General features: G+C 36.9%; 1 protein-coding gene across 1 annotated transcript; it reads right to left on the bottom strand.

The window, feature by feature from the left end:
- Window positions 1–492: 492 nt before the first annotated feature.
- Window positions 493–12,601, bottom strand: guf1 (GTP binding elongation factor GUF1). The gene is made up of 17 exons (XM_051859975.1): window positions 12,206–12,601; window positions 11,609–11,720; window positions 11,366–11,514; window positions 10,602–10,682; window positions 10,217–10,294; window positions 9,645–9,728; window positions 9,464–9,528; window positions 7,367–7,570; window positions 5,929–6,068; window positions 5,233–5,356; window positions 5,025–5,157; window positions 4,687–4,830; window positions 3,195–3,328; window positions 2,615–2,716; window positions 933–1,052; window positions 819–855; window positions 493–740 (listed from the first exon to the last, which is right to left on the bottom strand). Exons 1-17 carry the CDS (start codon window positions 12,386–12,388, stop codon window positions 612–614), a joined length of 2,019 nt encoding a protein of 672 aa, XP_051715935.1. The 5' UTR covers window positions 12,389–12,601; the 3' UTR covers window positions 493–611.
- Window positions 12,602–13,500: the final 899 nt, after the last annotated feature.

Raw genomic sequence — 13,500 nt, forward strand, 5'->3', positions numbered from 1 at the left:
TTGTAGTCATTTAATTTTGTCCTTTTACTAGTTTTTATTTTTAAATATTGCTATTTAGGTTTAATTTATTTTTTATTTCAGTTATAGTTATTGGTTTTGTATTTATTTCCAGTTTGTAATTTTTGTTTAACAATAATAACCCTGGCTCAATTCTAATCAGAATATTTTAATGGTCATAAAACAGGGTTCATTTTTTTTTATGCAAAATAAAACTCTTGAGCAGTCTTATCAGATCTAATTTCTGCTTGGAGTTGCAGCAGCTCAAACACGGAGCAGAAACGTTTCAGAAAACAAGCCTCACATCCACAACCACTGCAGTGATGGAGATGAAATAAATGTGTTGAAAGGAAAACAGCGCTGCCAAATACTTCCACTCAGTCTAAACGTTTCCAATGAAAACCCTTAGCTTGCATTCTCTGAGAGAACTGCAATGTTTCAGTATCGTGAAGATTAATTCATCAAACCTGCTTTAAGTTCCCAAAATAACATCACTCGGTTATATAAACTTTAATAGCATTTCTGAATCAATCACCATACTGTACATTGGCATGTTCACATCCACAAATCAAGCCCAGGCTTTGATGTCTGTTATGATTATGTTCCAGAGGGAACTACGTCCGTTTAAGAACGTTGATGAAAGCGTCTTTTGGGACGTCGATGTTTCCAATGCGCCTCATTTTCTTCTTTCCTTCGGCCTGCTTCTTCAGCAGTTTCATTTTTCGTGTAATGTCACCGCCGTACTAGAAAAGACAGATGTGACTGAGAATCAGCAGCTAATCAAGCAAAAAAAAATCTTCAGTATGAGAAGAGGTACTTACACATTTTGCTAGAACATTCTTCCGGTATGCTTTGATCCTAAAAGAGGGAATAGTGGATAAGGATTATTAGCTTTTAAGTTATTTTCCTGGTATTATGCACAGTACAACACTCACGTTTCTCGTGCGATGATCTTGCTGCCGATGGCTGCCTGCACTGCGATCTCAAACATTTGTCTCGGGATGGACTCTTTCAGTCGCTCACATATGGCTTTTCCCGCACTGTACGCTTTCTCTCTGAACACAAGGACAAATCAGAGCTGGTGTCAGTGCTTTCTAGCAATCGGACCACAAACTAACAAAATGCAGTAAACAGTAAAACATCAGACCAACTGCAACAATGAGCAATTAAAAGACATATTAAGATAATTTTAGGCAAAATGGCTGAAAAATCATAAATACAGTCACTAGTAATATGATTTAATAGTTTTATCACTTTTGACCAACAGGTGGCACTGTTACGAAATTGATGTGGTGTGGTCAGAGTGAGATGACAATGACACATGCAAAGTTTTGTGTCAATATGCCAAAGCATTGCAGAGATAATCAAATTTGTTGATGCGGTATACGAAAACGGTTTCGTCTATTGAAACAGAATCCATTACTTTTTGCCAGCGTAGTCTGAAGATGATCTGACTCAAATTTGGTGAAAATAGTTTGAAAAAGTAGGTTTTTAAAGAAAATCAAAATGGCGGATAGGAAGTTCGGACGACTATGGCAAAATTGGTATCTATTTCTCGGCATGACCCAAGGAATCTATTAGGACCAGTTTCATTACAATGAGCAAAATTAATCAAAAGTAATTAGCATACTTGGAAATTGCTTTATAACTTTTGACCACAAGGTGGCCCTGAAACATTTTGAGTACCTTCAGGGTATGGTGCTGATGACACATACCGAGTTTCGTAACGGTACGCCAAAGAGTTTTGTGTTTTTTGGCTAAACTGTTCAGAAGTTATAAGCAAAAAGAGCCATTTTTCATATCTCCTAACCACTAGGTGGCACTGCGGTGGCAGGTACCCTCAGGTCATGGTTGTCATAACACACACCAAATTTGGTCAGAATACGATAAAGCGTTGCGTAGATATAGCCTCATGTTCATTTTGGCATGCTCTTAATCGAATTCGTTTGCGTATAATTAGAGAATGGTTTGACGAATCAGCTTGAATTCCATAACTTTTTGTCGGCATGGTCTGAAGATGATCTGGTTCAATATTCGTGAAAATCGGAGCAACAGCCTAGAAGGAGTTTTTCTTTTTGGAATTTTCAATTTGAGCCAAGGAATCAGAGGTAAAAAAAAAATTTGTTTCTAGCCCTTATGGTTCAAAAGTTCTTAGCATAAATGTAAGTAAAAATTTGGACAGTTGGTGGCGCTAGAGGGATTGAGTTAGAGACTCCAAAATTGCTGTGGTTAATGTTCAGACTGTCCTCTATCGGTGTGCCAAATTTCATAACTTTCCCGCAAGCGGTTCTATGGGCGGCCATAGACTCAAGAGCAGAAGAAGAAGAATAACGCCAACGGATACATTGCTCGGCCCCTAATAATATGCTAAGAAATACTAGTTTGCAATATCAAGCACCATAACGGACTGTTTTTGTCCTGCTGAAATAACTGGAAGTGAGTGACATCAGAAGCCTCGCGCATTCAAGTTACAAATGGCTGCATTCGCTCTTACGTTAAAAATAAGGTAGACGGCCATATTCAAGTTAAGGGTTTTGGGTATTTATTTTGTGCACCTGTAAATGTTCAAATATCTTTGAAATATAAGTAAAACTAATCATGAAAGATCGAGACTTACTTATGAATGATAATGGCGAGTTCCTCCACTGGCCGCCCGTTGAGGAGGAAGTCCATCTTAATCAGTTCAGCAGCCTCATAACCAGCATCCTCATAATCAAAACTAGGAGAGAACAGTAAAACAAATTTACAGAAGCCTCCACTGTAGTGTTGAGTTGTCTTCCGGGAACGAACACATCACAATATTCCTCATTTAAATAATTCCTGCCCAAGGCATACTGCTAAATAAAGGGGCGGGGCCTGGTTGAGTTAGTAGTGTGCTGAAACTGGCGGTTATGGTAAGGGGCGGGACATTTCCCAAACACGCTTGAAGCACTTGACCAATCACAACACACTGCTCCAGCCGACCAATCAGAGCACATTGTGCTTTTCAGAAGGAGGGGCTTCACAGAGACAGGAACTAAACAGAGCGTTACTGACAGACTAGGAAGAGAGGAGCTGCAACAATGGAGAATATGAGGAAAATAATCAACATTCAAGCAGGAAAACCTGTTCTAGTAGAGCCCAAAAACAACATCAAGACTTCATAAAAGGGCATGATAGGTCCTCTTTAAGCACTCATTCATTCACGACGAGCTCACCTGGCGTATCCTGACGACATGGACTTGAGCTGGTCGTAAAAGTCCACCACGATCTCATTTAGAGGGAATATGTACTTCATCATCACTCGATGATCATCGATGTAGAACATGTTCTTCTGAACAGCCCTGCGGGTCTTCAGGAAGGCAGAGAATTGCATTGTCGGTTACTACAAATGCAAGACTCAATATGCTTCCAAAGAAATTGCGAGGCAAATTTATTTTAAACGATTTAGTCACTTTGTGGTTCTTCTTTGAATTAGACCAAAATTTTTACTTCACTTAGTCTTTTTAGTTAAGGCTGGAATAGACTAGTCCTAATTCGCATACTATCCGTCCTAAATAGTATTCGAAATTAGAATTCGTGTCCTAAAACATAGTATGTTGAAATGAGTATCCCAAAGATACATGGATGGTCTACTATTTCCGGTTAGAATCCGAAGTGCAGATCTGTACAACGGCTAATATTGCCCACAACCCATTGTGCATTGGACAAGGATTCGATTAGAACTACAAACACGGATAAAAAGTGTAACTACAACATGGCGGATGTGCGAGACCGATGGTTAAGTAAAGAGGTTGATTCTGCGTTCCATTTACCTTGAAGGAGGAATGTCATAGCTGGGAATGACGTCACACCCGAGTTAACCGTGTTCCAGTACATAAGAAGGACGCAGTATTTTGAACAGATAATGTCCACAAATAGAGGTTGGATAGTAGAGTGTGCACCACAGTTTATTGATACAGACAAACAATATTTTACTCATGTTTCACTACAGTTGATGCGCTGAGCAGCCATATTGGATTCTGAAGTCGGGTTGTTGCGCTTCCCTCAAGTTTCCCAGTCCGCATTCCAGTTAAAAGTTCCTACTTGGAACTAGGACTTTTCCACTTCAGAGGACAAATGGAACGCACCATTAGATAAAGGGGTTTGAGTGATTAATAATCAGTATCTAACCTGACAAAATAATATTTATTCAATGTTATCCACATTATATTTCATCTGCAACAGCATTGTGAACATTTACAAAGTTTTATACACTTTTAAAGCGGTCCGTTAAAGATGCAATTATGACAAAGTAGTTTGTCCCAAAGCTTGCCTACTCTTCTGCTACACGCTCAGAAGCATGTACTTTTTTCTTCTCAAAAACAGTACATACTTTTTATGGCATAGTATAAGTAGACAAACTGAGACACAGCATATCAGGATATCAAACACATTTGATATTTTGAGCCGATTTTTATCCAACTTACTAGCTTTACTAGCAACAAGATGCATGTTTCTGCACGGGTTTGTTGCGTTGGGAATGATTTGAATGTGTGTGATCCTCAGTTGTTTATTGTATGATGCCCAGTTTTTCTCTGCTACCATTTATAAAGTTGTCAAGTGCCTACTGTTTAAAATGATCAGTTTTTAAAAGTCATGTAGTGTATTCCAGCCTTCTTTACCAGTAAACTACTACAATCACCCTGAAGGGGACTGACCTAATCTCACCTGACACAGGCTCATGATCTTCCCAGTGAAGTCGTCCGGAGCGATGATGGTTCCCAACACCATGGGTTCCAGATACTTCACCACCTGTGACCTGTCAGGGAAGTGAGCAGGGTTGATGATGGTGATCTCTTCCTCACCGTGTTCCTACAAAAACAAAGACTCAACTGAGGAATCTCAAATGTTCATATATCAATGAGAGAAACTTATCACTAACTGCTGCATACTTCCTGCATAATAAGATTTTAAAGTATTCTGGGTAGATTTCAGCATTTTGCTGTGCAGTTTCTAAGGTGTTTCTAAGCAGTTGCTGTGATGTTCTGGGTGGTTCAGAGTCTCACCTTTATGAGTTTGGCAGATGCCAACACGGCCTTGTATGGTACAGTCGGAGACGTTATGATGACAGACGCATTATACTCCTGCTCTAAACGCTGGTTAAACACCTCCATGTGCAGCAGGCCCAGAAATCCCAGCCTGAGAGAGACCGACAGAGAGAAATTTACCTTAACTTAAAACAGAGGTTCTGACGGACTGTGCATGTGTACGTACCTCCATCCAGCCCCCAAAGCCAAACTGCTGTCCCGCTGAACCGTCACGCTGGAGTCATTCAGCGTCAGTTTCTCCACAGCGCTTCGCAGGGCTGTGTATTCTGATTGGTCCATGGGATACATGCCTGAAAGAGTTACACAACTCCAGATTTACCTCACTGTAATCCTATCCTTAGAGAGGCCATATTATGCCCTGTTAAAAAGTCTTGATGTTGTTTTTGGGCTCTACTAGAACAGGTTTTCATGTTTGAATGTCCATTATTTTCCTCATATTCTCCATTGTTGCAGCTCCTCTCTTCCCAGTCTGTCAGTAACGCTCTGTTTAGTTCCTGTCTCTATGAAGCCCCTCCTTCTGAAAAGCACACTGTGCTCTGATTGGTCGGCTGGAGCAGTGTGTTGTGATTGTTCATTAGGGAAATGTCCCGCCCCTTACCATAACCACCAGTTTCAACACACTACTAACTAACTCAACCAGGCCCCGCCCCTTTATTCTGCGCATTATTTAAATGAGGAATATTGTGAAGAAAACTCAATGGAGGCGTTTCAGGGAGTTCAGAAACACTGATGCTGATATAGAGAAGTCGTCCTGCTGGAGGGACTTTTTCATGCTCAAACAGCAACATTACACACTGAAGACAGATGAAGATGGAGAAAATCATATTTAAACTGTGGCATACAACATGTTTTAGAAACACACCTGCGAACACCATGGCTTTAGCGGGTTTGAACCCCGGCAGCGCCTCCACAGGCTGTTTGTGCAGGTAAAGTGTGTCTCCAATCTGAGCCTCCTTCACTTCCTTCATCCCTGAGATCACGTAACCCACCTGCCCGGCATACCTGAGGGCAGAAAGGCAAAATGCAAAAGGTCAAAGGTTAAGCACCCTTCTTAAGGGTGTATATGGAGTTTGGAAGGTTTTAAGCTACAGCCGAGTTTTTAAAATGCCTTCATTTGGTTGACACCATTTTATTTTTTTTCAATTTATGATTCTATTTCTGCCAAAAAGTGCTGATTTGCTTGGTTATCTTTTAAGGCCTAAGGAGTCTGTAGAATCTTTAACATTTTTATTTCTCATTCATTTCTATCAACATTTATAGTTTTTTTTTTTTTTTTTCAAAATCGTGAAACTCTTTATTTCTAGGCAGGATTATTGTTAACTAAAACTAAAACTTAAATTATTAAAAACATTTCTGTTAACTGAAATAAAGCTGAAATCAAATAAAAGTAGTGCTGTCAAATTGATTAATCACATCTAACATAAAAGTTTGTTTACATAATATATGTGTGTGTATATTTATTATTATATTTATATATTTTATATATGTGCGTGTCTGTGTATATAAACATATACACACATATAGATATGTATAAATACTGTATATGAGTACAGTATATATATATATATATATATATATATACACACACACACACATGCACACACAGACATATATATATATATATATATATAAATATAATGATAAATATACACACACATATATTATGTAAACAAACTTTTATGTTAGATGCGATTAATCGATTTGACAGCACTAAATAGAATATAACTTAAACTAAATGAATATTAAAAATTTTGCCTTGGATAAGTTTAAGTTGAAGCACTAAAATTATAAACTGGAAATTAATAAACACTAAAACTCGCTAAAATGGAAATAAAAATAAATTAAACCTAAATAGCAATTTTAAAAAAAAAATAATAATAAAATGATAAAAGCACAACAAAATGCCTAAAAATGTAACTAAAATTAACATGAAAACTAAAAATATAAAAATAAAAGCTAATTCAAAATATTAATAACTAAAGTCAAAACTAAAATACCACCGTTTCTAAGTTTAAATTAGATTTTAAATCCTAAATTTCAGTGCAATCTCAGAGATTCGGTCCTCCCAAACACAATTTTCTTAATTTAAAAAATAACTATGAAATAATTATACAATTATTAGATGTTTTCTCTATATAAAAATGCAATTATGATAGTTAATGTTCATAATGACAGGTTACTTGGGTCTAAATCTATAGATGTGACATTACTGCTGACTTTGAGACTGGCATCTTCATACAGACACAGTTACGTCACGGATGTTTTCTCTCTGTGAGATGTTCGTCAGGTCAGACTCTCACAGTGTTTCTGTCGGGTGTTGGTCCGGTCTCAGGACGCCCAGCTCATTGACCTCATACGACTTTCCCATGTGCGCCGAGACGATCTTGTCTCCTCTGGACACGCGTCCACCGAACACAGCGATGTTGGCCACTACACCTCTGTAATGGTCGAAGGTGGAGTCGAAGACGAGGGCTTTAAACGGATCGTCCACTCGCGCTGTCGGACTGAATCAGACAGTAAACTCATCAATTACATCATTACAAAAATGTGTGAAAATTATTCAATTTCTTATGGAACTTTGCATTTGAAAACAATTATGTCTCAAAGTACAATATCAACAATGGGAAATCCTTTATTATGTTGGCTTGGCAAACTTACTCTTCTTCTGATGAGACTAAATGTGGACAGTATCTCCTCCTAGAGCTTTAAAGCTACAACCACCAAACTCGGGTCAGACCTTCAGACTGTTCTGACTCGGTGTGCTATATCTTTTCAAACTGATCTGACTTACGGTTTTCCTAAAAATTAAATTTAAATATCATAAAAAGCCCATAGACTTACATTGAGGGGGTCAAAACTTTCAGTAACTAATAGAGCATTTAAGCATCATTCACTACATATCTATCACTGGCAAAGCCTAGCAACTAGCTTAGAACATGCTAGCAACATGCTAATTCATGCTAGAAACATGCTAATTCATGCTAACAACATGCTAATTCATGCTAACAATGTGCTAAAACATGTTAGCAATATGCTAATCCATGTTAACAACGTGGTAAAACATGCTAACATGCTAGCAACATACTTATTCATGTTAGCAATGTGTTAAAAAATGTTAACAATGTAGTAAAACATTAGCAACATGTTAAATCATGCTAGAAACATGTTAATTCATGCTAACACATGCTAAATAATGTTATCAACATACCAATTAATACTAACAAAGTGTTAAATCATTGTAGCAATGTGCTAAAACATGCTTGCAACATGCTAATTCATGCTAGCAATGTGCTAAATCATGTTAACAACATGCTAATTAATGCTAGCAGTGTGATAAAAAAATGATAATTCATGCTAGCAATGTGTTAAATCATGTTAACAATATGCTAATTCATGCTACCAATGTGATAAAACATGCTAGCAACATGTTAAATCATGCTAACAAAATGCTAAAACATGCTTGTAACATTTTTTTACTTTCTCTGAGTAAAACCTTCAAAATCGGTTCAAAGTTATTTTAAACTTTCAGACCTGGCTTTGTCAAGCCAACATCAACGTTTGTCATCAAACTTTACTCATCTAGTTTTACAGTGTCCTTATTACATATGTTACATGTACTTACTATAGTAATAACAGTAAAGTATGCATAATTACAAACCCTAACTCTAATTATGTAGTAAGTACCTGTTGTTAATTAATATTACTCAGTACTTGTATAATCACACTGTGACAAGGACACTTTAAAATAAAGTGTAACCCAACAATGTACCTAAAAAAAGTTATGGAGGGAATGTAGCTTAGCGGGTTTTTAAGAAAGCAAATAACACATGATGAAACATGATGATGATTTACCGAAATAAACTATAACTTCCTGAGTCACTCACTTCCTCGCATAGTCACATGCATTTACAGTTTATGTGAATGTGTGCAAGGAAAGGTCATTGAACAGTACAGGAGGAAATACTTATTTTATTTTATATGATTAATAGTAACTAAGTGGCATAAATACCACTGAATATATAATTTAACATAAGATTCGACCACATTTCCCACAAGATCTGGGCTGTAATTTTGTCCTTCTTAACTAATTTTTGTGAGAAAACAAAACAAGACAAATATATTGCTAACACTTTAGTTTAGGGTCCAATTCTCACTATTAACTAGCTGTTTATTAGCATGTATATAACTAGGATATTGGCTGTTCATTAGTACTTATAAAGCACATATTAATGCCTTATTCTGCATGATCATATTCTACATCCCTTGGGCTTTGGGAGTCATTGTGTTCCTCTTATCTGATATAATCTTATGAAACACAATCATTAAATCACATGCAGTGTGTGCTGATCTTACAGTGACCGCTTGTGGAGAAATGTGAAACAGCTTATAATACTCACGGAGGAATCCGATTCACCACCTCTTGGAGAACTTGATCCACGTTTGTGCCCAGTTTTGCAGAGATCTCCAGAGAAAAAAAATCACCACAATCACAAGCCAACGTAAATATATAAACATGCCATTATAAAGACAAACGTTTGTATAAATGATCATTTTTAGACATGTTTAAATAGAGCTCACCCTGATACACTCTTCCCTTGGAATATCAAAGACTTTTTCAATCTGTTTTTCCACTCGCTCTGGATCAGCATTTTTCAAATCAATCTGACAATTAAAACAACTCATTAAAATGTCAAACACTTACTATAAATACAATTTTTAACTTATACATAAGAAACAAAATGGGTGCGTCCGAAATCGTATACTCTCTCGAGTAGGTACTTATTTTGAATACTGCTAAAAAAAGTACATTGTATATGTAGTATGAATATAATCCAGACGTACTACATCTGCCATGATGTCATTATCACGTGACCTACCAGCGTCAGTTGCGACTCTTCACTGTCATTCATAAATCCTCGCCCGTGGCCTCATGGGATAGTCCATCATATGCACACTTCAGAATTTAGCAGGAAGTAGTAGGTCATCCAGCTACTTTTTGACAACTCTTTTATGAATACTGTGAATTCGGACATACTTCTTTTGTCACATACTGTTTTTCACCTACTATTTAGTAGAGAAGTATGTGATTTCGGATGCAGCCCTTGACTGCATTTGAAGGAAAGATCAGAAATTGTCTCTGTAATGTCTACCTTGTTTATCACAGGGATGATTGTTAGTTGAGCCTCAAATGCCAAGTAGAAATTGGCGACTGTTTGTGCTTGAATTCCCTTTGAATTAGAGACAAAAATACATACAATAGATTTTTTTCCCTTAATGTAATTTTAAAAAGTCTGCTGTTTTAATAATGATAGCTTATGTATGCTGATATATGTGAGTATGTGCCAGTGTTGTTATTGTTAAAATAAAAATATATTCTTTAATAGTATACAAATAATACTAAAATAACATTAGTATGAGCATATGTTTTGAAACTGAAGCAGCATCAAAAAAAAAAAACTTTTCTACTGTGTTTAACTTTGTTAATCTTCTGTAAATCATTAAATATAGGAAAGTATCATTTATTGAGTGTTTTACCTGATTTGCATCTACAATGAGCAGAACTCCTTGGCAAGCAGATATGGACCGTGATACTTCATAGCTGAAGTCAACATGGCCCTATAAAAATATAGTGGAATCACTTCAGTTATACAGATTAGCTAGTAAAACATCAGTGATGTTTAAGGTGCCCCATTATGCCATTTTTAAAAGCTCCTAAAGTTGTTTTGGAGTCTCCTACAACAGGTTTACATTCATCCAAGGTCAAAAAACACTTTAATTTTCTCATAATATCCACTACAGCATCAGCTCTTTTCTCACAGTGTCTGAAACGGTTTGTTTGGAGATTCAGTCTGTCTAAGCCCCGCCTTTCTGTGAGCAGCTCTGCTCTGATTGGTCAGAGTCTGTTGTGATTGATCAGAAACCAAACACTCATTAGCATATCTGAATTTCAGCTCTTCCTCAGCACTTAATATGAACAGTAAAGAACCAAACTCTTCCAGTCTCAGATACAACTACAGTGTTTAAGGGCGGGACAAAGGAGACGCTGTTCACCAGCAGCCAATGGGCTTGTATTATGCAAATTAGTTACAAACCTACCAGCAGGAAGTCAGAGTGGAATTACTGAACGACTCTTTTCAGGCAGTTCAGAATCGATTCTTTCTTTTAGGAATCAATAACTTTATTTATCTGCACTTTGATCTTTGCTGGCCTTTTACATTCACAAACAGCTCTATTACATACTACATGAAAAGTACTACCCGTAAAAGCAAAATAAGGGCATTTTAAATCATTGTCCTCACAGGCGTGTCGATGAGATTGAGCAGGTACGTCTGTCCGTCGTGCTGGTAGAAGAGCGACGCGGTCTGAGCTTTAACAGTGATTCCCCTCTCTCTCTCCACCTGCAGTTTATCCAGCACCTGCTTGTTACTCGCTGTCTTTGCAATGGCACCTGCGCACACAACAATCCCCAAGAGAGAAAGAGATTTTATGAACGTAATTCACAGGAAAGAAACTTCTGTCATGGTTGTTTTACAGGGAATCACCTGTGATCTCCAGCAGTCTGTCAGCTAAAGTGCTCTTGCCATGATCAATGTGAGCAATAATGCTGAAATTGCGAATTCTCTCCACTGGAAATTCTGACATGTCGAAACTCTCCTGTGAAAGTCAAAGAACTCAAGTTCAATATCCAGTTGTGAAAACCATTAGGGAATAAATCACTACGGAATTTCCACCAAAAAAAATACCATAGTTTCTACTGTAAAATCATCATAATTTTCGGTACAGGTCTTTCGTTTCAGTGCGCAAGTTAAATAGACGAAGTGGATTAGAATCGGAACGCAATAATTCTAACCTTAATCTAAAATATCTTGCCAACATATTTTGCTTTTTTTATTATTATTATTTAAGGACAGATATAGTTTGGTCAGTAAACCATTGTTTAATAAAAAGCAAAACAAAAAAACATAGTTTGTTTTTTTCCCCCCTGCTGTACCTAAAGCATATCGCACCGTAACTTCAAAACCGCGGTACGTACCAAACCGTTATTTTTGTGTACCGGTCCGTTACACCCTTATACGTCATATATTATTTTGCTTACATGTCCGCTGAGGGCAAAAACAAGTCAAAGCAACACATTTTACCTTCTCAGACGCATTAGAGCTGAAGTGTCTGACAGGACTGATGCTTTTCATCCATCTGTGTCTGATGACTGTACATGTGCTCATGCAGCCCTGAGATCTGCGTTTAATGCGGCATATTTTAATATCAGGAAAGCGTTTGATAAAGGGCAGAAAGAGCCCGTGCGATCTAAACAGATGCATCATCTCTTTCAGCTTACTAACATGTTATTCCTTGACATAGAAACCATATTATGACTTTAAATTGCATATCGAGCATCTCTTTCAATCGGAAAAAAAGATGAAAATTTAAAAGCACATATTCAGTTTTTAGAAACAGTCAAGTTTCTAAACTAGGTTGTGTAGCCTACTCCAGTGTGACAGCTACTGTAGGCCGCCATGTTGGCAAAAACGTCATCAAGAGTCACTCTTGGAATGATGGGAAATGTAGTTTAATACAAAATCACTGTGGTTAGACATCATATGCGCTCAAATGTTGCTGGATCTTTTCTCAAAACTAACATGAGTGATTTTTAGTGGCTGTATGAAGTCAGTTCCCCTCAAGTTCATATCATATTATCACTCTCAAGTTCATATAATAATTTTATTTTAAAGCATTTTATTTTAATTACCATATAACAATACCAAAGTTAACAATTTCAACAGAGATAAATGCATGAACATGGCTAAACACTCAAAAGTAATATTTGGGGACAGTTTTAAACAGTTAAAATGACACTGTAAATGAAATCGACCAAAGCCAACAGACTAAAGTAAAAGACAGAATGAATAATATAAAATAATTGTTGGATTGATGTGAAAGTCTTGGATGTTCTGAAGTGATTTCTCACAGATGTGATGAGATCTGCTGCTGGTCTCGTCAGTCTTCTCCTGTGTGTTCGTGTCCTTCTCTTTAAATTCTCATTCTCACTTTTTGATCTTCTTGTTTCTTTCCTGAAAGCATCAGATTGTCATCATCTTCACACTCTTAATACTTGCATATTTAAAATAATTTGCAGATTTAAAATCTGCAACTTAATAACATGTTCAGAATGAGTGAGAAGGATGGACTCAGAAAACTGAGGTCTGTAAGAATATGTTATATTTACATGTTCAAATAACTGAAGGAACTGATGGAAACGTTTTTGTTGTTGGTCAAACCTCCTGGAAACATAATCAATGATGGTTACTATATGAGAAAAATAAAACTGACCAATGATTGTTTTCTTTATTTGTTGGATTTGAATATCTCCAAATGTAAACATTTACATTTATGATTTGGCAGATGCTTTTATTCAGAGTGACTTAATCATCATTAT

The sequence above is a fragment of the Ctenopharyngodon idella genome, chromosome 14, assembly GCF_019924925.1.
Source record: "Ctenopharyngodon idella isolate HZGC_01 chromosome 14, HZGC01, whole genome shotgun sequence".
NCBI lineage: Eukaryota > Metazoa > Chordata > Actinopteri > Cypriniformes > Xenocyprididae > Ctenopharyngodon > Ctenopharyngodon idella.

What these genes read in the sequence shown, in the direction of transcription:
- guf1 (XM_051859975.1), bottom strand. Translation starts at nt 12,388, where the DNA reads ATGATGCATCTGTTTAGATCGCACGGGCTCTTTCTGCCCTTTATCAAA. An exon ending in GCTCTAATGCGTCTGAGAAG is followed by an intron (nt 11,721 to 12,205) that starts GTAAAATGTGTT and finishes TGACTTTCACAG; the next exon opens with GAGAGTTTCGACATGTCAGA. An exon ending in AAGATCATCGCACGAGAAAC is followed by an intron (nt 856 to 932) that starts GTGAGTGTTGTA and finishes TCCCTCTTTTAG; the next exon opens with GATCAAAGCATACCGGAAGA.